This window comes from Tachysurus fulvidraco, chromosome 6, assembly GCF_022655615.1.
Source record: "Tachysurus fulvidraco isolate hzauxx_2018 chromosome 6, HZAU_PFXX_2.0, whole genome shotgun sequence".
NCBI classification, from domain to species: Eukaryota; Metazoa; Chordata; class Actinopteri; order Siluriformes; family Bagridae; genus Tachysurus; species Tachysurus fulvidraco.
In genome coordinates this window covers 8,430,911-8,453,221 of record NC_062523.1, presented here as the reverse complement: position 1 = coordinate 8,453,221, position 22,311 = coordinate 8,430,911, and the positions used below count along the sequence as shown (strand labels likewise).

Below are 22,311 nucleotides of genomic sequence, written 5' to 3'. Positions count from 1 at the left end.
TTGGAATATTCGTCTGATTCTTTACTCCTTTAAAATGGCTTAGAAGTGTGTGTGTGTGTGTGTGTGTGTGTGTGTATATTTTTGTGTGTGTGAGTGTGTGTGTGTGTGTGTATGTGTGTGCACATATTGCTGTTAGTCTGTAATATTTGAAGTAGTAACACTCCTGCACTAATTTACTCATACATGACCACACACACTACCATGTCAGTGTTATGCTGTGTGAGAATGCGTCATCGCGTCAGTTCACATCCTACACTTGTGTGTATAGATCATGACCCCCTTATGTTTCTCTCCTGTACTTATACTATAAACCAGCCTACTGTTTTTGGTGCTGATGTTACGGATCTCAGCATCATGTGCTTTTTACGGTGCTTTGTTGTCTGCTGGTGTCTATATCATCCCTCTCTGTAGGGGGAGCTCCTACAATGCTTGTCTGTTGATTGACAAGGGTGGAGCACTTTCTGGGTGTGGAGTACAAATGGGAAAAAGAAAAGAGGATGGCTGTGCCTTTTTTGTGATTGTAAATAAGAATGTTGGTTTGTTATAGAAATGTTTATTTGTACTTGGTGTCTCCACTGCCTGAAGATGGTAAATGCTGTTCTCTTTATCACATTTCTCCTAGTTTTCATGTTAGGAAAGGAAGGAATTATTTTTTTTGTTTTGTTCTTGGAGGTAGTGTAATGTTGTGTTTATTGTTTAGGCCATGCTTCCCCCTGGAGAAATAGCCTCCTGCAGACTGAATGAATCTTCTACAACTTTTGGCTTTCCCAGTTAGGGGTCACCACAGCGAATCATCTGTTTCCTCCTAACTCTATCCTGGACATCCTTTACTCTTGCAGGCAGACCGAATAAATCACCTTTTAAATATCTTCATGTACTAGTGGTTTCTGGGCCCAGTTTCACATGAAACATTACCCCAGAAACATGTAATATACAGTCCCTTTAGAATTGTGCAGAGTTTATATTTAAATTTGCTGAATTTGCTAATTTTTTTTAACTTGAAACTTTTGATGCGTTTTTGTGGTTTTTCTATTTAAAAAAAAAAAACAATAAAAAAAAACAATACTTAAATCTTCTTTTAAACCTGTAAAGATAACTATTACTTTCTACGATAGCTGTACTCATTCGGCACAAAGACGATATCACATCATGAGTCTCGTTTTTGGAAAATTTGCAGAAATTTTGAAATAACACAAGCTCCTCTGAAGATCATAGAGTTTGCTTGATTTAGTGCTATTTCTGCAAAATTGCGTAATCTTGGAGAACTGGATATAATTTTGGTCCTCATTTTTAATTGATGGGCAAATTGTGTACAGTAAGAGAAGGACAGTAGTCAGTAACTGTACATGGAATGTGAGAACAAATGGGTAAGTTTATCTGTTAACTAATAAACTGTTAGCTGTTAGCTGTCATGCATCGTCTGATACAAGTTACCGTTCTACTCTTGAAATGTATTTAGATTTTAAGTTTATTACCTAGTTAAGGTTAGAGCTGTTTTTAGGATTAAACAGAGCAATATACTGATCTGCTCCAAAGCCAAAGGTCAAGTGTTTGAGTCCTCACCTGGAGGTGACAGGTTACATCACAACAGGAAGCAAATGTATAGCACTGTTTATTTGTCTTTGTATTGTACCGGGTGTCTGGAAGCAATAAGGAAATGATAAAAGTGCATATTTGCATTTAGTTGTGAATTTTTATTAACAGACTGCTCTACACCCTGTAGATCCAGTTGTTTCAGATATTGGCTTGTCCATGGAAACTAGATGTTATTGATTTCTCTGCAAAGTTTTGCTGAGGTAAATTCCAAATAGTTTGTTTTCTACCACAGCAGAAGGATTGTGCCCTGTCTCCCAGAGATTCCACTCTTGTGCTTCTTCAGTCTTTTATCGTCTCAAGACTGGATTATTGCACATGCCAGGACTTTTTATGCACACTGTCCACAGTATCTGGTCCAGAACTGTTGTTGTGTTTCCTCCACTGGCTTTCTAAATTCTAGTTTTTCTAGATTTAAGATGCTGATGCTTGCCTACGCAGCACAAACCAGACCAGCCCACACCTACCTGAAGGCACTTTACTCACCTCTGTACCTCGCTGCCTTCATGCTTGACTTCACCCACTATCTCTCATGATACAATGAAGACACACTTGGTTGCTACACCAAACAGACCCTACACTGTTTGTATTAGCATGAGGATAAGTCGCTAAATGGTAAATGCAAACACATGAAGCGTGTGGGAGTAAAAATTCCCTCAAACACATGATCTGATGTGAGAATGGAGCAGTTAGAGCTGCACACTGAACATACTGAACTCCACTCCAACACTCTACACCTCACATACACAATCTACACTCCCGTTGTGTGTGATTTTACAGATTAACACTAAATTACAAATGGAAAGTATATTCTCTTCTTTGTTTCTTTCTTTCTTTGTTGGCCCTTAGAGAAAAGTCAACTTAAACTTTACACCTGAAACCTGAGTGTTTTTTTTTAAACACTCCATATTCACATACACACACACATACACACACACACACACACACACACACACACACACACACACACACACACACACACACACACATTTTACTATTTCACACGTTTTTAATCATTATTTTATTTTTACGCTTGTAATTTTTACATAATCAGCAAAAATTATAGCAGAGCCATTTCACACGTGAGTTTCACGTGATGACGCCACGTGCGCACTTTCAGTGCACAACACGGTGAAATGCACCATCACGAGTGTTTTCACGCGTGATCTTATCTCATGAACACGATAACGTGTGAACGCTTATGATCCCATAACGTGTGTGTGTGACTTTTCTGTAAGGGGGTGTGAGGGTTTGTCTGGCTGTAAGATTTTATTTCTTATTATTCATGTTAATGTTGCTGTATAGAATGATACTGTACATAATCCCAGTTATGAGGACACACGCACTTTACACGTGGGTGGAGAACATCATGGATGTGACCCTCGCGTAATTATTTCCCCCGTGTGTGTGTGTGTGCGCGCGCGCGTGTTTTTGAGTGTGTGTGTGAGTGTGTGTGTGTGTGTGTGTGTGTGTGTGTGTGTGTGTGTGCGTGTATATCTGTGTGTGTGTGTCAGAGAGATGGCTTGAGAGCTCGATGTATTTGCGATACACTGCTGCTGTTCATTTCTTTTTTCCAGGCTGGAGTTCGGTCTGACAAAGAGAGAGAAAGAAAGAGGGAGAGAGAGACGGAGAGAAAGAAATGGGCTCCGCGTCCTCCGCTTACAGGATCATCTATCTGGACGTGGACAGCAGGATACAGAAGGTAGGTAACCAGGAGGAAGAATCATTTCAGGCACAGTCTGTATTATTTGCATGAATTATGAATTTCTTCTTTTTTTAAAGTTTAAAAGCTTTCATCAGATCAGACTTGTTTAGTATAAATTCAATGTAGTGTCCCAGTGTAAAATTAAACCTAATTAGGTCACCAACCATATATATATATATATATATATATATATATATATATATATATATATATATATATATATATATATATATCTGTTTATCTGACTGCTATTTCAATCTGTAAGTTGATGAAAGTAATCAGTTATAAGAGGTTATAATCGATAATAAACAAAGATGGCATGGATCTTTATCTTCTGTAGAAATTCACATTATGCTGTCATCATTGCTACAGTGGAAATCAGCATACACTGAATACTTACCAAACTATGCATGGTTTACAGTCACCTCATTGTTATATGGTTGATATGATGGAGCCCGTCATGTCACGAACAAGGAAACTAGTAAATATGCAAATATTCTCTCTATCATGAGAACAGTGAAATATTCAAGTGTACGATATCCAGCCTGTCACCTGCAGATCACAAGCCTGTTGGAGAACAGATACATAGCAGCTCACAGAGAAGGAAAAGTCAAAAAGATTAAGGTTTACTCTCATCACGGCTACAGTGAAAACCAGAAGATGAACATTAATACCAAATTACTGCATGATTCATTTTACTCCTCTTATGTTTTTGGTTCACGTGCCTTACCGTGCCATATCCTACTTTTATACTGCAGATAGAAAGGATAGGATCGATTTTTTGCTTCTGCAATAGACAAACAAAGGAAACTGGTGACCTGTTAAAATGTGAACTAGAAAATATGCCTTTACAAAGTAGAGCTTTATGTAATAACCAGCAGGTCGCCAGCAAGAAACTGAGCACTGTTCCATCTGATTTATATTATTAATGTACAAATTCACATGGTTTAGGTTTTAAAAGAAAAAAGTTCCTTCAGTCAGTTTATAGGATCGTTACGGCTGCGGAACCACGAGATGAACCCTGGGATAATGTAAATCAATATTAATTAGATGCCGTATTATCTAATTATCGGCTGTTATGAGAGTTTAATGGTTAGATCTACAGATATACTGTATTCAATCAGAATGATTCAGATTTTACATTTATCACCAATACTTATATACAGTATGTATGTATGTATGTATGTATGTATGTATGTATGTATAGTAGGTTAGAAATATCCTGGTGTCCTGGAGTTTTATTTGTTGTGTCTATATAAGGTTATATCCATCCATCCATCCATCCATCCATCCAAAAAGTTCCATTGCGTGTCCTTACGGTAAATCGAGTCATTCTTCACTGATCTCTGCTTTTTAATAGTCCCAGTCATCTCGTAAAGTTTTGGTTTGTGGCTGGTGGTTAGACTTCAGAGACAATTAGAGTTTTATGAACACATTTCTTGGTGTTGAATTGGGTTATTATCAGGATCAGGACAGCATTATTAAGTTTGTCGTGTAGCTTTTTTCCATCACTGCTTTCATGCAGAAGATATTTTGGGAATTATATCGTTGTGTCTTCTGGATTCCAGCTGACTCGCAGTGATTTTTTTGTAAATGAATTGGGTAGGATTAACAAAAAAAAACAAAAAAAATCCCTAATCGTTCTGCCACTTACAATTCCTCTTACAGTTTCTTCAGAGTGGAGACGTGATTAAAATACACAAGAAGAGATTTATGTATCCAGTATCTGGAAGTGTTTAAGTATCTGGCTCTAAAAGCAGCTGAGAGAAAGACTCTTTGTGTATGTTGTGTCCATTTAATTTCATCTCACAGTCGTCTTACACAAGCAAACATGGACACTATATTACAGCCACTTAGATATACGGAAATGAGGTAATGCTTTCTCATTTAGTGACTGCAATCTTCTGGACTCAACCATTCTTCTAGTCCTGGGGGTGGAAGTTGATACCAAAGTATTGCATGGTTTATTTCATTGATATATTTGTTTCATGTTTCGTCTGCCTTATTAAGGCATTTCTACTTCGATACAGTCTTCCGATTTTTTTTATTTACTTCCTAAGAATAGAAAAGGAGGACATAAAGTGGTTTGGTTCCCTGTCTGGTCACAGTTAACCAGTGAACTGTATGTTTGTTTCTCCGTGAAAATGATAAGGAGTCAAATTAGACACAGCTCAGTGATTTGCATTTTCCTTTGTCCTTCTTTTCAGTCTGAGTTCAGCTGACCATCTGCATTTTTTCTAAATTTCATGCAATCTTAAAAAAAAGGAAATAAAATAAAACTTAAACTTAAAAACTAAAATAAAAATGGTAGAATACCGTGTTGCTGAATAATATTTTATATATAATATATAAGCCCAACCGTTAAAACTTGTTATATCGTTGATGATTTGTGTATTTGTCGTTATAAAAGGTTCATGTACAACTGAAATGTACGACTGAGATCCGTTGTCAATGAATTGACAAAATCCAAAGCTGATACTTTATCTAAAATATCTTTTAACATTTCTCACTTACTTGGCTACCATTCAGTGAATCAGCTACTCCTAACCCTGGTCCTGGAGTCTATCTGCTCTGCATAATTTTCTCCTACTATAAACATGTTGACGTAAAATAACCAACTTTAAGGTAATTAAATGCAACATAAAGCAGACTTACATAGAAAAAAAGTAACTGTGCTTTATGTTGCATTTAATTAACTTATTACTGATACTGATTACTGATATCACTTATATTAACAGCTATCTGATATCACTTATATTAACAGCTATCTGATATCACTTATATTAACAGCTATAATCAGTCGCACACCTGCGTTTTTATTCTCTCTTGAGATAATTAAATGCGATTTAATGCAGCTTGTCATGTTACTGAGATGTCACTGCTAACATGTTGCCCTGACTTTTACACAACACTGACACTGGAGACTCCTTCCAACAAGATGTTTTAAAAAGCTGTACCTATCCATCTACTGTGTACTCAGTAACCAACAGTGTTGTGGTGTAACGATAGCTATTTGTGTAAACATGCAAAGTGTATTCTCATGTGTGATGTCTCGGTATAGCAATATAATATATATCAGTATAGCATCATCCAGCACTTATGATGTCTTCTGAAATCATTTATACAATCTTTGTCATGCTGTTATAAGTCATACATTAAGTTAGATAAACACGCTTTCTGTATATATAAATATTATGTATTTCATGCACATCTGTATGGAAATGGGACTCCGGCTGATACTCGGCTGTCGTTCCAAATAGGGTGAAGCAATCGGCATATTAATGTCTTAAAGTCCTCGGCTGATTAAAACATTCAGAACTGTTACGCACTCATATACAGGCGCACACAGTCTCACGCAGTGACACACTTCTACATCGTATACAAATGAGATGCCACAGAGATACTACTGATATCAAACCAAATGTGTTTTTTACTGTTGTGTTCATATGGGCTCTTCTGTCCAGGAGTCATAAATAATCAATCTTCTAGAGCTCCTCTATCTGGATAAACTAAATAGGAGTACATTCAAGAAAAAACAGAAAAGTTAGTTATGGTGTTTGAATGTCCATGACACTTCTCAAGACTTCTCTCTGTTCATTTAATAGGTTTATTAATTTTAATAAGAGTGAAGTGGTGGGTGGGATATTAAAGGAATACTCCTTTTTTTTTTAACCAAAATGTCTTTCTACATCGTCTGTCAGTTATTGTAGACACACTGTACACCTGCACTGATAAAATTCCCTTTGTACATATAACTAGCTTATATTATAAGTCGATAAATTTGTAATATGAGCTTTACATTTTTATGATTTTCTCACTGAAGAAATGTGTTGGTTTTCTTATGAGGCATGGATACAGTGAAACCTTTGGGAAAATGTAAAAGTCTGTTTTATCAAATGACTTTTTAATGTTTAGCTTCATTGCAAGTTTTAGAAGTTTCAAAAGTTCTGATCTATTGTCACGTATTTATTAAGAGAATTCACGACCGCCCGTAGACTTCGATTCTAATCAGGATTCAAGTGAGCAGGTTTTCTGTTTCTTTCTGTGTACAGGGAAACGTGTTGTGGTAATCACATGCTCTACAGACAGAGTGAACAGAGTTAAGTTGCAAAATGCTGGAGTACTTCTTTAAGTTGTGGTTCAGATGTCTGCAGAGTATTTTGAGATCTTGATCGTGTATTCGTTCTGTTTAAAATTGTCTGTGTGGTTTGTGTGATTGTTGAACTCGAGGTACTGGAGCTGTGCTTTGTGCTGTCAACTGTCAATCACTGCAGTTTGTTTTGTCTAACACACCTGCTGTGTCAAGAGCTCTCAGTCCTGACACGCACACACACAAATACACACAAACGCACACACACACACACACACACACACACACACACACACACACACACACACACACACACAAACGCGCACACACAAACGCACACACACACACACACACACACACACACTCACTCACACTCTCACACACACGCACACGCACACCTATACACCCCTCACTGACAGTCTCTCTCTCTCTCTCTCTCTCTCTCTCTCTCTCTCTCTCTCTCTCTCTCTCTCACACACACACACACACACACACACGCACAAACACACCCAGGTGCTCTATTAGCATGACAACTAATCATACATTTGTTTTGCCAAAGCAACTACAAAGGAACGGTGTTAATAAAAAGGTTAATAATAATAATAATAATAAAGCACAAACAGCAGTTAGAAGAAACTCAATGGTGAGGCAGCTCACTCACTGTCCCTCATTTTGCTCGCTCTCTCTCTCTGTCTCTCTCTCTCTCTGTCTCTCTCTCTCTCTCTTTCTCATCTTTTGCTAATAGTTCTTATTTATTGGAGAAAAGACCATCTGTATCATGATGTGATATTATTCTGCCCTGGTCAGAACAGTGTTACTAATCACCTCTATTGAGTATCTCTTTCGATATATTACATCATTTATTACATCAAATATTACATCAGATGAAAAACTACATTATTTAATTGATGTTTATTGCAAGTAGGAGTCACAAAAGACTGCATTATCTGCATTCGGTTAAAGTTTTCCAGCTCTTAACGAGCGTCTGGATTCCGCTCAGAAGATATTTGGTTCATTTGTAATTTATATGGCATTCACAATATTTAATTTGGCCCAGTTGTGCACATTCCTGACAAGTTTTATGAAGCTCACAGAATTCACTGTGTGTGTTCAAAATGTTAAAAGAAAAGCAGCAGTAGAGTGAAAAGAACAAAGAAAGTAATTCCTCTGAGGTTTAATATTCTCTATTGATTTTTCTTATTGATTAAGTTACTTATGTAAACCTGGCTCTTTTTTCTTCTCCCCTCCCTACCAGTGTGTCTGTCATTCGCTTTCACTGCCTGTCTCCCTGTCTTATTGTCTCTCTCTTAGTCAGTCGCAGTGCTACTTGTGTTTGGCACCTGCTTTTGTAGCTTTGTTGTGCCTGTCTGTGCCATCAAAAGCACACGCTTCCATCTGATTGGTTCTCAGGGCGGCGTATAAAAATGACCCATAGCTCATTGGTTGAGAGCACTCGAGTGTTCGTGTGTGAAGCAGAAGAAAAGAGATCAATTCAAATCTCTCATTTGGAATTCAGCATGAAAGGTGTGCATGTGTTGGATAAAAGCGCTTGAAAAGTACAATATTCACACACAGATTTCGACATTTGTTTACTGCACTTCTAGAAAATGAGGAATGTAGGCTACATTGCTTGTAAAATATATAAAAGTAACCCGTTTTACTCCAACCTAACAGACCCTTGATAACCCCACATCCCTGTTATGCCCATACAGTGTTAATATTTTAATATTATTGCCATGCTAAACTGGATGTGCTGCCTTGTAAGAGTCACTGTGAGATAAATTATTATATATATATATATATATATATATATATATATATATATATATATATCAATCAGACCAGGCTATACTTTTTAATCATGTTTTGAGTGTTAAGCACAGAAAAAGCTCAAGCATGTTTCAAACTAACAGTGTTTCATTATACAGACTCCGATATCTGTCTCTCTCAGAAGAAATCAATTATGACAGATGGCCAGCCGTGTCCTCTGGGACATCTAGACATAAGGGATCTTTAGCTGTGATTCAAGCCAAAAGACATTGACTATGTCATTTCAACACTGTAACGTCTGTGTCAATGTTTGCCGGTGTATATAATTAATATTTGATTTGCGATGTAAAGTTTGTCAAAAAGGTCTTCATTAATAGGGAAAATCAATACTTTTTTTTAGCAACTTTATTAATATAAACTATCCTCTACATCATTGCCATTTTTTTTGTAAAAAACACATCATCGTCTCTCCCAAAGCTTCCAGTATAGCAATAACGTTTTGTGTGTGTGTGTGTGTGTGTGTGTGTGTGTGTGTGTGTGTGTGTGTGTGTGTGTGTGTGTGTGTGTGTGTGTGTATGTGTGTGTGTCTTTTACAGCGTGATGTGCTTGCCATGTTTCTTGTTAAAGCAACTTTGACATAACTGCTTGTTTGAGACAGCTTTGTCTGCCATTCCTGAAGGCTATATGTATACAGTACATATACTGTATATATACACCTTACATACATATAAGGTGAAATAAAGGAGCGAATGGAATACAATACATACTCAGCTTTCCAGTTTTTCAGTTCACTTCAGTTCAGTTCTCTAGCTCAAAAATGATAGAACAGACTAGGTGAGACATGGTCCCAGCTATTAAGCATTCCTTTTGTGTTCTCTGGTACATTACAATACAGTGTAGGGCCTGAGCAAACGTTCTAAACTTTGTGTTAGTGAGTTGACTTTAAATGAAGTGCATTAGCTAGCCACTTTATTTAACATGGATCGAGCAGGGCTATAGAGTAGAAGAGCAAGTTTTGTTTAATTTTTTAAAAGTACTTCTCTAAGTAAAGTACATATCATTTACATTTGTGGCATCCAGCGTCCAAGGTCCTAACTACTCAGCTACCACTTCCCACTATTATCTTTATTCTATCGAAATCACTTGTCAATAACTGATGGTGACTGATGATTAAGAACAAAACATCTCAGTACTTCATTCCTCTAGCGTTGTCTGGAAATCGGGAAATACGTCCAGAAACACGTCGCGTCTCCTCGTTTCTTCATAAATGTGAAGACATACACTAATGTCACATAGTGTCAATTATTAGTTTATAACAATGTAATTGAGCTTCATATATTTGTTTCTTCAGTCTTCGATCCTATGTTAACAGCACGGCACGCTTTACTTCATTTAACTCACCTGACTCCACTCAGGCTTTCACACAACAGACTCTATCTATTGTGTTAGAAATCTCAGTAAGGTTGAAGTTCATGGTTTCCTGTCCAAAGTCTTTAACTGACATAAAAGAAGGAGATATTACGTAGAATTTTACAGTAGAGTGCAAACTGCTTGTGTACGAGTATATTGTGGATTAAATCTGATGACTCAAGGAAGTGAAGGTTCGGGAAGGTTTTATTAATGTGGTGATATACATTGTACATGGACATAGTTCACATGCCATAGTTTAAAGCTTTCTTGCTCTTATTTTCTAATGATGCCTTGGCTTAGAGAGAAGTGGTTTTAGATGTTGAAAATTGGGACTGACCTTACTCTTTGTGCCTCTAATAGGTGGTTTTCAGCCGGTTCTGTAGTCCCTGTGATATCAAGGAGCTCTTTTGCACAGCCATGGGGTTGCCCAGGTAACGTGTCTGTGTGTGGGTGTGTGTCTGTGTGTGTGCGTGTGTTTTTGTGTGAGAGAGAGACAGAGAATTTGTGTGTGCTTGTCTGTCCTCTTTAGTTGAAGTGTTCCCATATTTAGCATGTGCATCTGCTTTTGACAGGAATACATCCATTTCTCTCCTGGATTCAACTGGCGCTATGGTCTCCATCGACCCCACCATGCCGAGCAACTCAGAGAGGTAATCACCCCCCTGACCCCTCTCATGCTTATACTGCATTCTCATACTTAATCCAGCAAGTATACTTCAAATGGAAAAGGCACTTCGAAAGCGAAAAGACATCTAAAGGCAAATGGATATGTAGGATATTCAGATCAGTCGCAGGCACAATCCTACATCATAAAGGAACATCTTTGGGTGTGAGGTTCGTTCATTGGTCTGACTGTGTAACATGAAGTGCTCAGCGATTTCTGAAAGTTCTGTGGAAAAAATGTGAGCATTGCCATGAATAAAATCTACCAATAGGAGGATACCTTGAAGAGGAATATTTCGAATATTCCATAGGGTTGAATGTGTTCAAGTAACTAAGTGAATTGGGTTTTTTCTGAAACTGTAATGAATGACTAATTGTTGTAAAGGATATTTCAAATTCAGGCAGGTGACTGTGCTCATGGCTGTGACTCTTTAACAGATATTATCAGATATCCACATAATGGAATGAGAAAGGGGCTCATCTACATGTAACAACCATGAATCATCACAAGAGCTTTCCTGAGCCTGGCAGCAACAGTAGAGGCAATCAAAACTAATCACTACCTAAGGCTGAGCCAGAAGCCAATCAGTACATTCATACTGGAGATAGTAAGAGCGCTCACAGTGAAGGGAGCGTCTTTTTGGCCCGACACCAGCTGCTCTGTAACCAGCTCTTGTTTCCCCTTGTTTTTTTTTTTTTTCATAGGTCACCATACAAAGTAATTCCCCTCACTGGAGGACAGCTGGCTGGTGAGTTTTATATTAAGTTGTTTGTTAATCTTTAGGCACACACATACCTAGTTGTTATGGTAAGTATATCAGACTTCATAAAATCCACCACCTAACAACACACCGCCTGTACAAACTGCTGTAAACAAATGCAGTGTGTTTTATATGTACTAGGACAGGAGAATAAATATAGCTTCTTGAGCCAGGTAGGTTTGAGATAAGGATACACATGAGGTGTGTGATATATGTCTCGAATTGCACATGTGTACTATTCTAGATGATTACAGGACAAGACATAACTGTATTATTAATATACTGTATATTCATATTTACTAGAAGATTTGATGCTGATAAAGGTGCTTCTGCAAAGTACTGAATACGGGATCTAAATACTAAATGCTAATAGATTTCGTAATACATGCACAGACATTTCTTACAACAGGTCTTTGATTATTGTAATAGATTGTGTGGAGATTAATGGCCAAAAAGTATTAGAAGCTTTAGAGTTAGTAGGTTAAATGTGTTCAAGTTCATGAGCATGTTCAGACTATGAGATTGTTGTACTGAGTAATAAAGTTTTTGAGTATTAGGATTAGTAGGATCTGATTATTTGGTTAGTACCACTGACTTGACTAATCTTGAATTAGTTTCTGAATATTAAAGTTAGAAGCTTATTAACTGATTCTATAGTAATATGGTTACAAATGTTAGGGTTAGAAGGTTTTAGGTATTTGGGTTTGTACCAATGACTAGTACTTGAGCATTAGCATTAGTATTAGCATTAGCATTTTATTAGCATTAGCTTTTTCTGAGGGTTAGTAGGTTTTGAGTATCAAGGTTAGCAGCTTCTTAATCAGTTCTGGTTGTTAGTGTTAGAAGGTTTTGAGTTTTCGGTTCATAACACTGACTAGTAATTTTGAGTTTTTGAATATTAGAATTAGTAGTTTCTGAGTTTTAGATTTTCAGTATTTTTTCAGTATTAGGGCTAGTAGATTTTGAGTTTTAGGGTTAGTAGTTTCTTAATCATTTTTGACTGTTAGGTTTAGTTGTTTATGAGTATTAGGAAGAAATTTCTGATGATTAGGATTAGTAGGTTCTGAATATTAGTGTTTCTAAGTTTCTTAAAATTTCTATTAGCCATTATTGTAAGATTTGAGATGCATCTAAGCTATTTATTTATGTAAACTTTTTTATTTAGACTTTTTTCAGTCTTAAAAGTGTTTATCAGAAAAAAAGTAAAAATGAGCCTGACCTAATTCAAAGATTATATAACTCAAATTTAATACAAATATGTAATCACTAGAAAGGGTGGTGCATATATTTGCCTAATATTCTCAATATTTATATTCAGTTTATATTCTAATAAAATTAAACTTTGAGGTCTCTCTGGCGGTTCAAGTTGGTGTTAGTAGGCCTAATGCTGTATAAATTTGTAGATGTGCGTGCAATCAGAAGAGGAAGAGTTTTTATTATCACGTAAAAACATTTTTACTGAGGGGTTATGGGCTGTGTGTTTATTTGATCTGGCTCTTATCACTAGTTCATATAGAACTTTAAACCAATTCTGAAAAATGTCTGACATAAAAAAACTTTTACACAGTGCGCGCACACACACACACACACACACACACACACACACACACACACACACACACACACACACACACACACACACACACACACACACAGCGGAATTTCTATTTGAGTATTTAAAGTAGTATAGTAATCTCACGAACACTAACTTCAGTAACTTTAACACTAATCCCAATGACTCTAACCTTTGTAACATTATTACAAACTAACTTTACTATCCTTATTACCTCTAACCTTACTAATCCTAACCCAAACATCATCAACATTAACATTAACCTTGAAAGCACAGACCCTAAACCTAATCTCACTAATCCTAAACCTGAACATTATTAACACAAACCCTGGCATCAGTAACCCAAGAACTAACCCTAAACTAACATTACTAATACTCACTGGAGCCTCATTATCACTAACCCTGATTTCATCCGACTCCTGTTTGTGTGTTTAAACAGGTTTCATATAAAACATTATGTCTCACTGCATATAAACTGAATGACTGGTTTCATTTGGATTTTTAGATGTGGCTCCTCGAGTGACTGTGTGACCCTTAACCTAGCGCTTTCTCTATCTGTAGAAAAAAAAAACTCATCATGCACTGGAAAACAACCAATACCAAATGTGTACTGCCACCTGCTTTGTTCTGTTTCTGTGTTTTATTGGTCCTCTTGGTTGAACTTTGTCCACCGTGTCTCTATGGACCAATCAGAGATGAGATGTTTGCGTATGTGTCTTGGTGTGTATTCTATGTGTGTGTGTGTGTGTGTGTGTGGGAACTGAAACGGAGAACCACCATTTAACACCCAGAAGAGAGTATCTCTAGTACATGATAAGGTGAGGTAGAACTGAGAGTCCTTCTGTGCCTCTATCCTTTCCTGCCTGGTTACATGCTACTTCTATTAACTCTCCATTTCGTCTGTTTGCCCTGACGACGTCGTACACACTCTGATGCTTTCTGATGAAGAACTGTAATGTTCTGCTGCCAACGGGCCACATTGTGTATTTTTCTAACAGCGGGTGAACGTGTTTGCTGTTTTGTCCTTTTGTAGATAAAGAAGAACTTTTTCAGAATGTTCTGACTCAGGTAGCAGAGCAGTTCTCCAGGTACTAATGCTTTTCTTTCTCCATCTCTTACTTTATCTGTGCTTTCTCATTGATAATATCTTACTGTGCATTGCACCTCAAAGCTATATGCAGCTTCCTATCTATCCTCGTCATATCAAACAGGAAGTAGTCGCTTTTACCTATAGAGGAATTTTCTCTCTTTTCATTGCCATGTTGTAATGTGGAAATAAATATGTTTTATCTTTCCTGATTCTGCAGTTCGATGTAATTACTGCTCTACAGCTGCCGTGTGCAGTTTTATACGTTGCCTTGCATGGATTTTAATTGGTTTGTTTCTCACATATCTCCATATCCACATGTTTCTTAACCTTTCTCGTCAGGGCTTTTAAGATCAATGAGCTGAAGACTGAAGTGACAAATCGCTTGGCCATGTTGGAAAAACGAGTTGAATGTAAGTCATATTGTTTTTATTGTTTTCATATTTAATGATCATGTAGTGAATTACATAACGATATGTAAACTATAGCAGTCTTGTACTCGTCTCTCACTATTGTGTATTTGCTCTGTGTGTAAGCTTGTGTAATGTTATGTGTTGCACCATGGTTCTGGAGAAATGTAATTTTGTTATAAGGTATACAAGCATATATATTTTTTGGCTTAAATCGATTCAAATATCTTGGGATACAATCAAGAAAAATATTATTCCTATTATCTGCAGCAAGTACAATAAAGAAAAGACAAGCTTAGCTAAAGGTAGCACCGTATCTACAATTTTATCAAGAGTTTGAACCCACTGTATTAACATTTTTTAGATAAGCTTCAGGAAATGGTTTCAAGTGTAATGCTATAGAATAAGAAAATCTAAGTAAAAAATGGTAAAAGTGAACTGAGTACAGATTTTAGTAGTAAAAACGACAGTGGTACAGCAGAACGCCAAGGTCTCAAATATGATCCTGATTGGGTTACTGTGCATAGTTTTTCCTTGTGTTTGCCTAGGCTTCATCGAGCTCCTCAGTTTCCTCTTGCCTCTCAAAACATGCCAGTAGGTGAACTGATTGCGCTAAATTGCTGAAGGTGTTGGTGTATCCCATTAAGGGAAAGTCTTTTGAATGATATTTTTTTTCACTGGATCTAAGGGCTATAATCCAATTCCAGCATGACAAAGGGACACTTATGAAGACATGGTTCTCCAAGGTTGGTGTGAAAGATCTCAAATGGCCTGTACAACACCTTGGCCTCAAACTTTTGAGATAAACTGAAATATCAAGACCTGCTCAAGAAACTTCAGTGCTGATGTCAATAATGTTCTTGATCTAAACAAGCACAAATCACCAAAGCCACGGTCCAAAATTGAGTGAAAAGCATTCCCAGAAGAACGGAGGTCCACAAACTTTGGGCCGTATAGTGTAAATGTCACTGCAGAGTTAAGAAATAGTCCAGCAATCCAAAAGATGTTGAGCTATCTGCAGTGCTGTGATTAGCAGACTATACAATGTTCGTCACGCATTGTGCATTGAAAAAGATGGCCTTTATTCTCTAACAAACTCTGGGTGTTGAGGAAGTTTTTAAAAATCCCGGTAATGCCATTGTACTTGATATACTCAATGCAGTGCGACACACACTCAGTCCAATTTCACTGTGCCTCTAAAAACTGAATCCAAATAACAATAACAAAATGCTGGTCACTGCTACAGTATATAAAGAAGGGAACACAAGCAATAGATGGAGTACAGTCTGCAGTTTTACATCAACACTGACCTAGATGTTTGTTTTAACCAATGAAATGGCAAATGAGTGAAGACGCAACGTAGGTGTACCTAATAAATTTACAATGTAGAATTTTATATTTGATTTAAAATATAAATATTTGTTTTCCTAAATTGGAAAAATAATGGCAGTTATTTTGAGAAACTGAGGTCTTGTACCACAGGAAGAAAAGCACTTTCACGTATTGGTTTGCACTTGTGATTAATCATTATAACTTTTACATATAAACAGATTGTAAGTCACACAGTCACTGTTTGTTTCTTTCTTTCTGAGAAGCTGTAAAACCTGGCATTTGACCTGCATCTCATACTACCGTGATATACATCCACCTTATATAACATTATTTATAGTTAATATAATATGTGTGTGTAAGTAGTGTTTATATAAAGGGTGAAGAGAGGAAGTTGGCATAATTTTGCATGTGATTTGGGTTATGAAACAGGATCAGAGATGTGATGATAGCAAAGTGTTGTCTGCTTACACATACCGGACCTGATAACAGCGAGCTAGAGATGATTACAGATTATTTACTGTACCATATACCAGGATTTATTATCAAAGTTAATTAGAGCTACAGCTGCTCAGATGTCAGGCTACTGGCAATGTGAGGTTTGTACCAGCTTAAGTTTTAAGTTCTCTTCATGTTTGTCTTGGCTTTAAAGCTCACTCACTCTCACTCATTTTCTATCGCTTTATCCGAGGCTTTAAAGCCTTTAAACATTAATTTTCATAGGTTTGTATTCTTCTGGAATGGCACCATGTGATGAAGAGATGCTCTGTAGTCTTTAACTTGGTGAAACGTTAACTGTCATACTGAACATCTTTCATCAAAGTTGGATTTATTGCTGACGTTTAACAAGTTGTCTTTGCTACTTTTCATTCACCAGACCATTATCGATTTTAATTTCATCTTTTCATCTTTTCAGATTTTCTTTTCAGACCAGGCATATTGATTAGAAACTGTTTGCAATCTCTTCTCAGCTAACATGGATCCAAGGAATTATGGATTATTTGAGATAAATGGCTGATGTGTGGTGAAATATTTGAAAATGCGATACCTCCTAAGCCTGTCAATTGTTTAATTACTTTATAACAGTAAAAATGATTATTTTTTTAGATTTTTTGATAATTTTGGAATTTGTGCTTGTATGATTAACAGCATCGTTAACATTCCTGTGTAGAAATTATAAATAAAATGGTCAAATTGCACCCTTGTTGTCAGTAATAGTAAGTTTTATTGTTATATTTAAACACATGGCCAGTCTGCAAAATGATCCATTAATCAAAAACATGAAATATTATTTTATCAAACCAGCATATAGTAGTGATACATATAGCGATGCTTTTGTGAACCATATTGTGGATCACTATCACATAGATTGGCTGGAAAATATTCAAATACACATTGTTCAAGATGTTGAAGACGGAGTTGGAAGTGTCTTACTCTTCATCAGAAAGCTCTGTCTATTGTTTTTTGATACTTAATAGGCTTTAAGGGTTGTCTAAACCATGTTTTCATGTGGTAGCTCTGCTGCTCTACTTGGCATTAGACTCTGGGGCAAAAAAAAATGGGCCATGAGAAAAATGACTATTTTTAATTTTGCTAGAAGTAAAAAGTAAAAAAAATGACACATTCCCCATATACTAATGCAGAATATCTTTTATATTTTATACTTTTAAATAAATTGCTTCGTTTCTTGTCTTGTTGCATTCAGTTTTACCTAACAGGCAGTGGTCCTGTCTGTGAATGTTATGCGACACTTTCTGTCTCAAAAATAACTTTGTCCCATTTGTTTGTTTTTTTCACTAGATTTTAATAGAAGCTGTCCTAGATATACTGAATATCGAAAAGTAAAATACATGCTGCACAAAATGGTAAAAAAACCATAACAAATCGATATTTATTTATATTTTTGTCCCAGTTTGTTTTTTGCTTTTCTTTTGGTTCCAGCTTACTTTTCTGTGTTACAACGCACTCTTACAGAAAACAAGATTAAATCAGTCATTTAAAGTTTTATATTGAATCCTTTTAGGAAGCTATGAACCCTTAATTATCTAAAAAAAAACCCTCGCTGCCTGTTTTTGTTAAATGAATCTCACCTTAGAAGGCAGTGTTTACTCGGTTTTCACAGTTCTCTGGAGAACTGACTCATTAGCAGCGTGAAGTTTTTTTTCTATGGTAAAACGATTTGACTTATTATAGCTTTGATGAATTATGAGGTAAAAAAGAAAGATGTGATGGAGCACATCTGTGTAGCGAGACCTTTTAAAAGGTCAGAGTGAGCCTATTTTGTAGCAGGAAGAGTCTCATTTGCATTATGTCTTGCTGCTCTCAGTAAACAAGGCACTGCCTATAAAAATGTGCTAATGATTTATTTGACTTCTGCTCAACATTATTTACTTCACTATTTATATTATATGATATATAGTTAACAAATTCTAAGCTACTACATACATTTTCAAAAATTGTATACAGAAAGGCAGTGACTATTTTTGTGTCCCTGATAATCTAAAAATGAAAAGTTTGGTCAAAGATTTAATTATTTTATTTTTGCCAGTGTAATACATATAAACTTTTAGAAGCTATAAATATGTTTTACTGAAAATCTGTGGAAGGGAGCATGGTGGTTTAGTGGTTAGCACATTCGCCTCACACTTCCAGGGTTGGGGGTTCGATTCACGCCTCTGCCTTGTGTGTGTGGAGTTTGCATGTTCTCTCCATGCCTCCAGGGTTTGGAGAGAACATGCAAAGTAGGTTGATTGGCATCTCTGGTCGGTTGATTGGCATCTCTGGAAAATTGTCCGTAGTGTGTGAGTGAATGAGAGTGTGTGTGTGCCCTGCGATGGGTTGGCACTCTGTCCAGGGTGTATCCTGCCTTGATGCCTGATGACGCCTTAGATAGGCACAGGCTCCTTGTGACCCGAGAAGTTTGGATAAGCGGTAGAAAATGAATGAATGAATGAAAATCTGTGGAATGGTTTTTATTTTTGTCTGTTGTTTAACTGTGTTTTGCCAATTTAAGGGTAGTAGCAGTGGCTCAGTGTTTAAATGCTTTGGGTTACTGCGCAGAAGATTGGGGATTCAAGAACCACTAAGTTGCGGCTCTTGAGCCCTTGAGCAAGACCCTTAATATAAAAGAGATAAATGTAAGTCACTCTGGATAAAGGTGTCTGGAAAATACCACAGATTGTAACAAAGCAATAACAGCAATAAAAGTCATTTCTGTCCTCAGATGTCTAAACCTTTGCTAAATGTCATGCCTTGATCATGTTGTTGCAGAGCTTTGTGCCATATTGAAATAGATCAGTTTTCTTTGTAAACAGATACCAGCTGTAACAATGTCCATGGTGTTCTGGCCCCTGATTTTTTTCACATTTTGTGGTAAAAGTCTATAGTTATTAGAGCTAAAAATTAAAAATCAAAGTTATGACTCATTAAGGGTTTCCTCCAAACAAAAAAAAAAAAAAAATCACAAATCATACCAGGAAATGGGTTTAACTTCTAAAAAGACTCTTAGACCATCATAAGAATATAACTGTTATTGCCTATAAATAAACAGAGCAGGTTAAAGAACAGCCAGTGATAGTGATGTTTATGATGTTTGATGTCATCCGGTGTTATGTTGCCTTGTATCTGGCTTATGTGCTCTGGGGGAATGACCTGTTCTGCTAAAAGCTGACCAAATCCCAGGAAAAATCAGGAGCTGTAAAACAATAGCAACAGCTTAACCATTATGTCCTTTGCTTGCTCGTTTGTATGTGTGTTCAATTCAATCTCTCTTAGATTCTCCATCATGTTTTCTCCAAAGTCTCCTGTTGTTTTTTATTATAGTAAAACTTTTTCCTGAAATCCCCTTTACCGTCTTGTCTTTTCCATTCTCTCCTTATTACACTCTCTCTGCTTGCCTTCTCAGTGGAGGGGATGAAGGTGGTGGAGATTGAGAAATGTCGCAGTGACATTAAGAAGCTGAGGGAGGAGATGGCCTCCAGGAACAACAGGTCTGTCTCTGCCCACCTTACAACAAACTAACATATCACCCTGTACAGAAAATGGTAACTAAACCAAATAATGTGTCAGCTGAATAATTGCCCCATTGACAAGTTGCTACACTGTAAAGTTCAATTGCAAGACAATTTATAGTAATTCACACCAGAGTAAATTATGTTTCTAGAGTGTGATCACTACTGAGGCACAGACATTAACACAAATAAGCGCTAACCTGGTATTTACCTTTCCTCGATCCTCAGTTGCAGTGTTTAATGAATTATCTTCTCACATCAAGATGAGGTTTCCACGAGGAAAAAGTGAATAAGGGAGGAGGAGCTCAATGTGGGGTATGAGGTGTATGATTGAAGTGGATGCACAGAATATTTTCACTTCAGCTTTTGGAGGTCTGGGTCAGACATGAAACAGCATCCCTGGATCATTGAGAGTGCTCAAGGGCCCATCAGTGGCAACTTAATTGCCTAGATAAAAAGGATATTTTGTCTTGGCTAAAAATATAGAACATAATCTTTTTATGCAAATATCATAAAAAGGAGAAATAGAAGTGAACTAGTTCAGCTCTAAACCACATTACCCAGGACATGGTATTCCCCAAACACCCAACAATTTCTTAGTCTTGTGCTATCGCAGCAAGTCAGTCGGGATTAAAAAAGTCATAACAACTACTGTATCATCCCAAAGAGGATTGGCTCAATCACCATATCCAGTTCATTCCAATTAGCTCTATGGTAATTGCAGGCTAGACGTCTGTAGTGAGCAGAGGATTAGATTTGTGCTTAGCTGGAGTTTAATAAGGGAACTAATTTAGTAGAACTGCTTTATCCCCTTTCACATCTTGATGAGCCGACTATTGAACACATTTTTATTTGTCCTGGTCCTTTTTATCTGGTTTTTCCTTCGTTTTGGGTATATTTCAGAAATCGTCCATTTTTCTCCATGGCTAAAAATGTGATATGAGGGAAAAAACATCATAGAATTTTCTTTTACAGAAAAAATATTCACATGAAGTTGATTTATAAAAGCCTGATATGTAAGATTTACTGTTAAAACCCTAAAGTAAGTATTTTTCTCAGTAACACCATGTTCTGGGGTGTTTTCTGCCTATTTACAAGTGCTGTGATATTTTTATTTATTAAAGAACAACACACCATTTTTTTTATTTCTTTATTAAATTCTAGTTATTACTTATATTATAAAAGACATAACCTTATTATAAATTTTCAAAGAATAACACAAAAAAAAACAAGGCTTGTCATCTTATAGAGAAAGGAAATTTTTTTTTTTTTTCCTGAAATTTTTTCCATGTCGGAAAACTTATTACAGCTTTACCTCTGACTGTAATAAAATGCTGGCACTGGAGACTCCTTCCAGTAAATAGTAAATAAGCAATAATTTATTGTATACAATACAGAGAAATTTAGTGTGGCAACTCTGACAGCAACCATAAGACTTCATATAAATTATTAATAAGACTTCATTTACACATAAAACTTCTAAAAATTTAAGATGTTAGAGATAGATAGATAGATAGATAGATAGATAGATAGATAGATAGATAGATAGATAGATAGATAGATAGATGGATGGATGGATGGATGGATGGATGGATGGATGGATGGATGGATGGATAGATAGATAGATAGATAGATAGATAGATAGATAGATAGATAGATAGATAGACATGCAGATGCATAGACAGACAGATAGATCGTTAGATGGATAGATGGATAGAACATTATACAGTATAGTGACAAACGTTAACTGTTGTGCATACAAAGTGTACTGTGTATTGTGTATTTCTTAGAGCTAATAAATAAATAAATAAATAAATAAATGTCTTCTTACAGAAACCATGTCAACAGTTCCTGTAGATGTGAAGAGTTTGACAAAAAGGTCCTGCATAATAACAGGCCCTTGTTACAGC

The 22,311-nt window shown here is 36.5% G+C and overlaps 1 protein-coding gene across 5 annotated transcripts in view; it reads left to right on the top strand.

The window, feature by feature from the left end:
* The first annotated feature begins 3,053 nt into the window (after positions 1 to 3,053).
* Positions 3,054 to 22,311, top strand: part of pde9aa (phosphodiesterase 9aa) — a 31,304-nt gene continuing 12,046 nt past the window's right edge. Inside the window, exons 1-7 of one of the 5 annotated variants that reach the window (XM_047815398.1) lie at positions 3,054 to 3,295; positions 10,929 to 10,999; positions 11,141 to 11,218; positions 11,937 to 11,980; positions 14,599 to 14,653; positions 14,995 to 15,065; positions 20,296 to 20,380. In XM_047815398.1, the coding sequence (XP_047671354.1) occupies positions 3,233 to 3,295; positions 10,929 to 10,999; positions 11,141 to 11,218; positions 11,937 to 11,980; positions 14,599 to 14,653; positions 14,995 to 15,065; positions 20,296 to 20,380 (467 nt within the window). In that variant the 5' untranslated portion in view covers positions 3,054 to 3,232. Of the gene's footprint in view, positions 3,296 to 10,928; positions 11,000 to 11,140; positions 11,219 to 11,936; positions 11,981 to 13,670; positions 14,384 to 14,598; positions 14,654 to 14,994; positions 15,066 to 15,924; positions 16,991 to 20,295; positions 20,381 to 22,311 lie in introns of those variants that run through there. The other 4 variants (XM_047815399.1, XM_027174680.2, XM_047815400.1 and 1 more) reach the window with 4 other exon arrangements.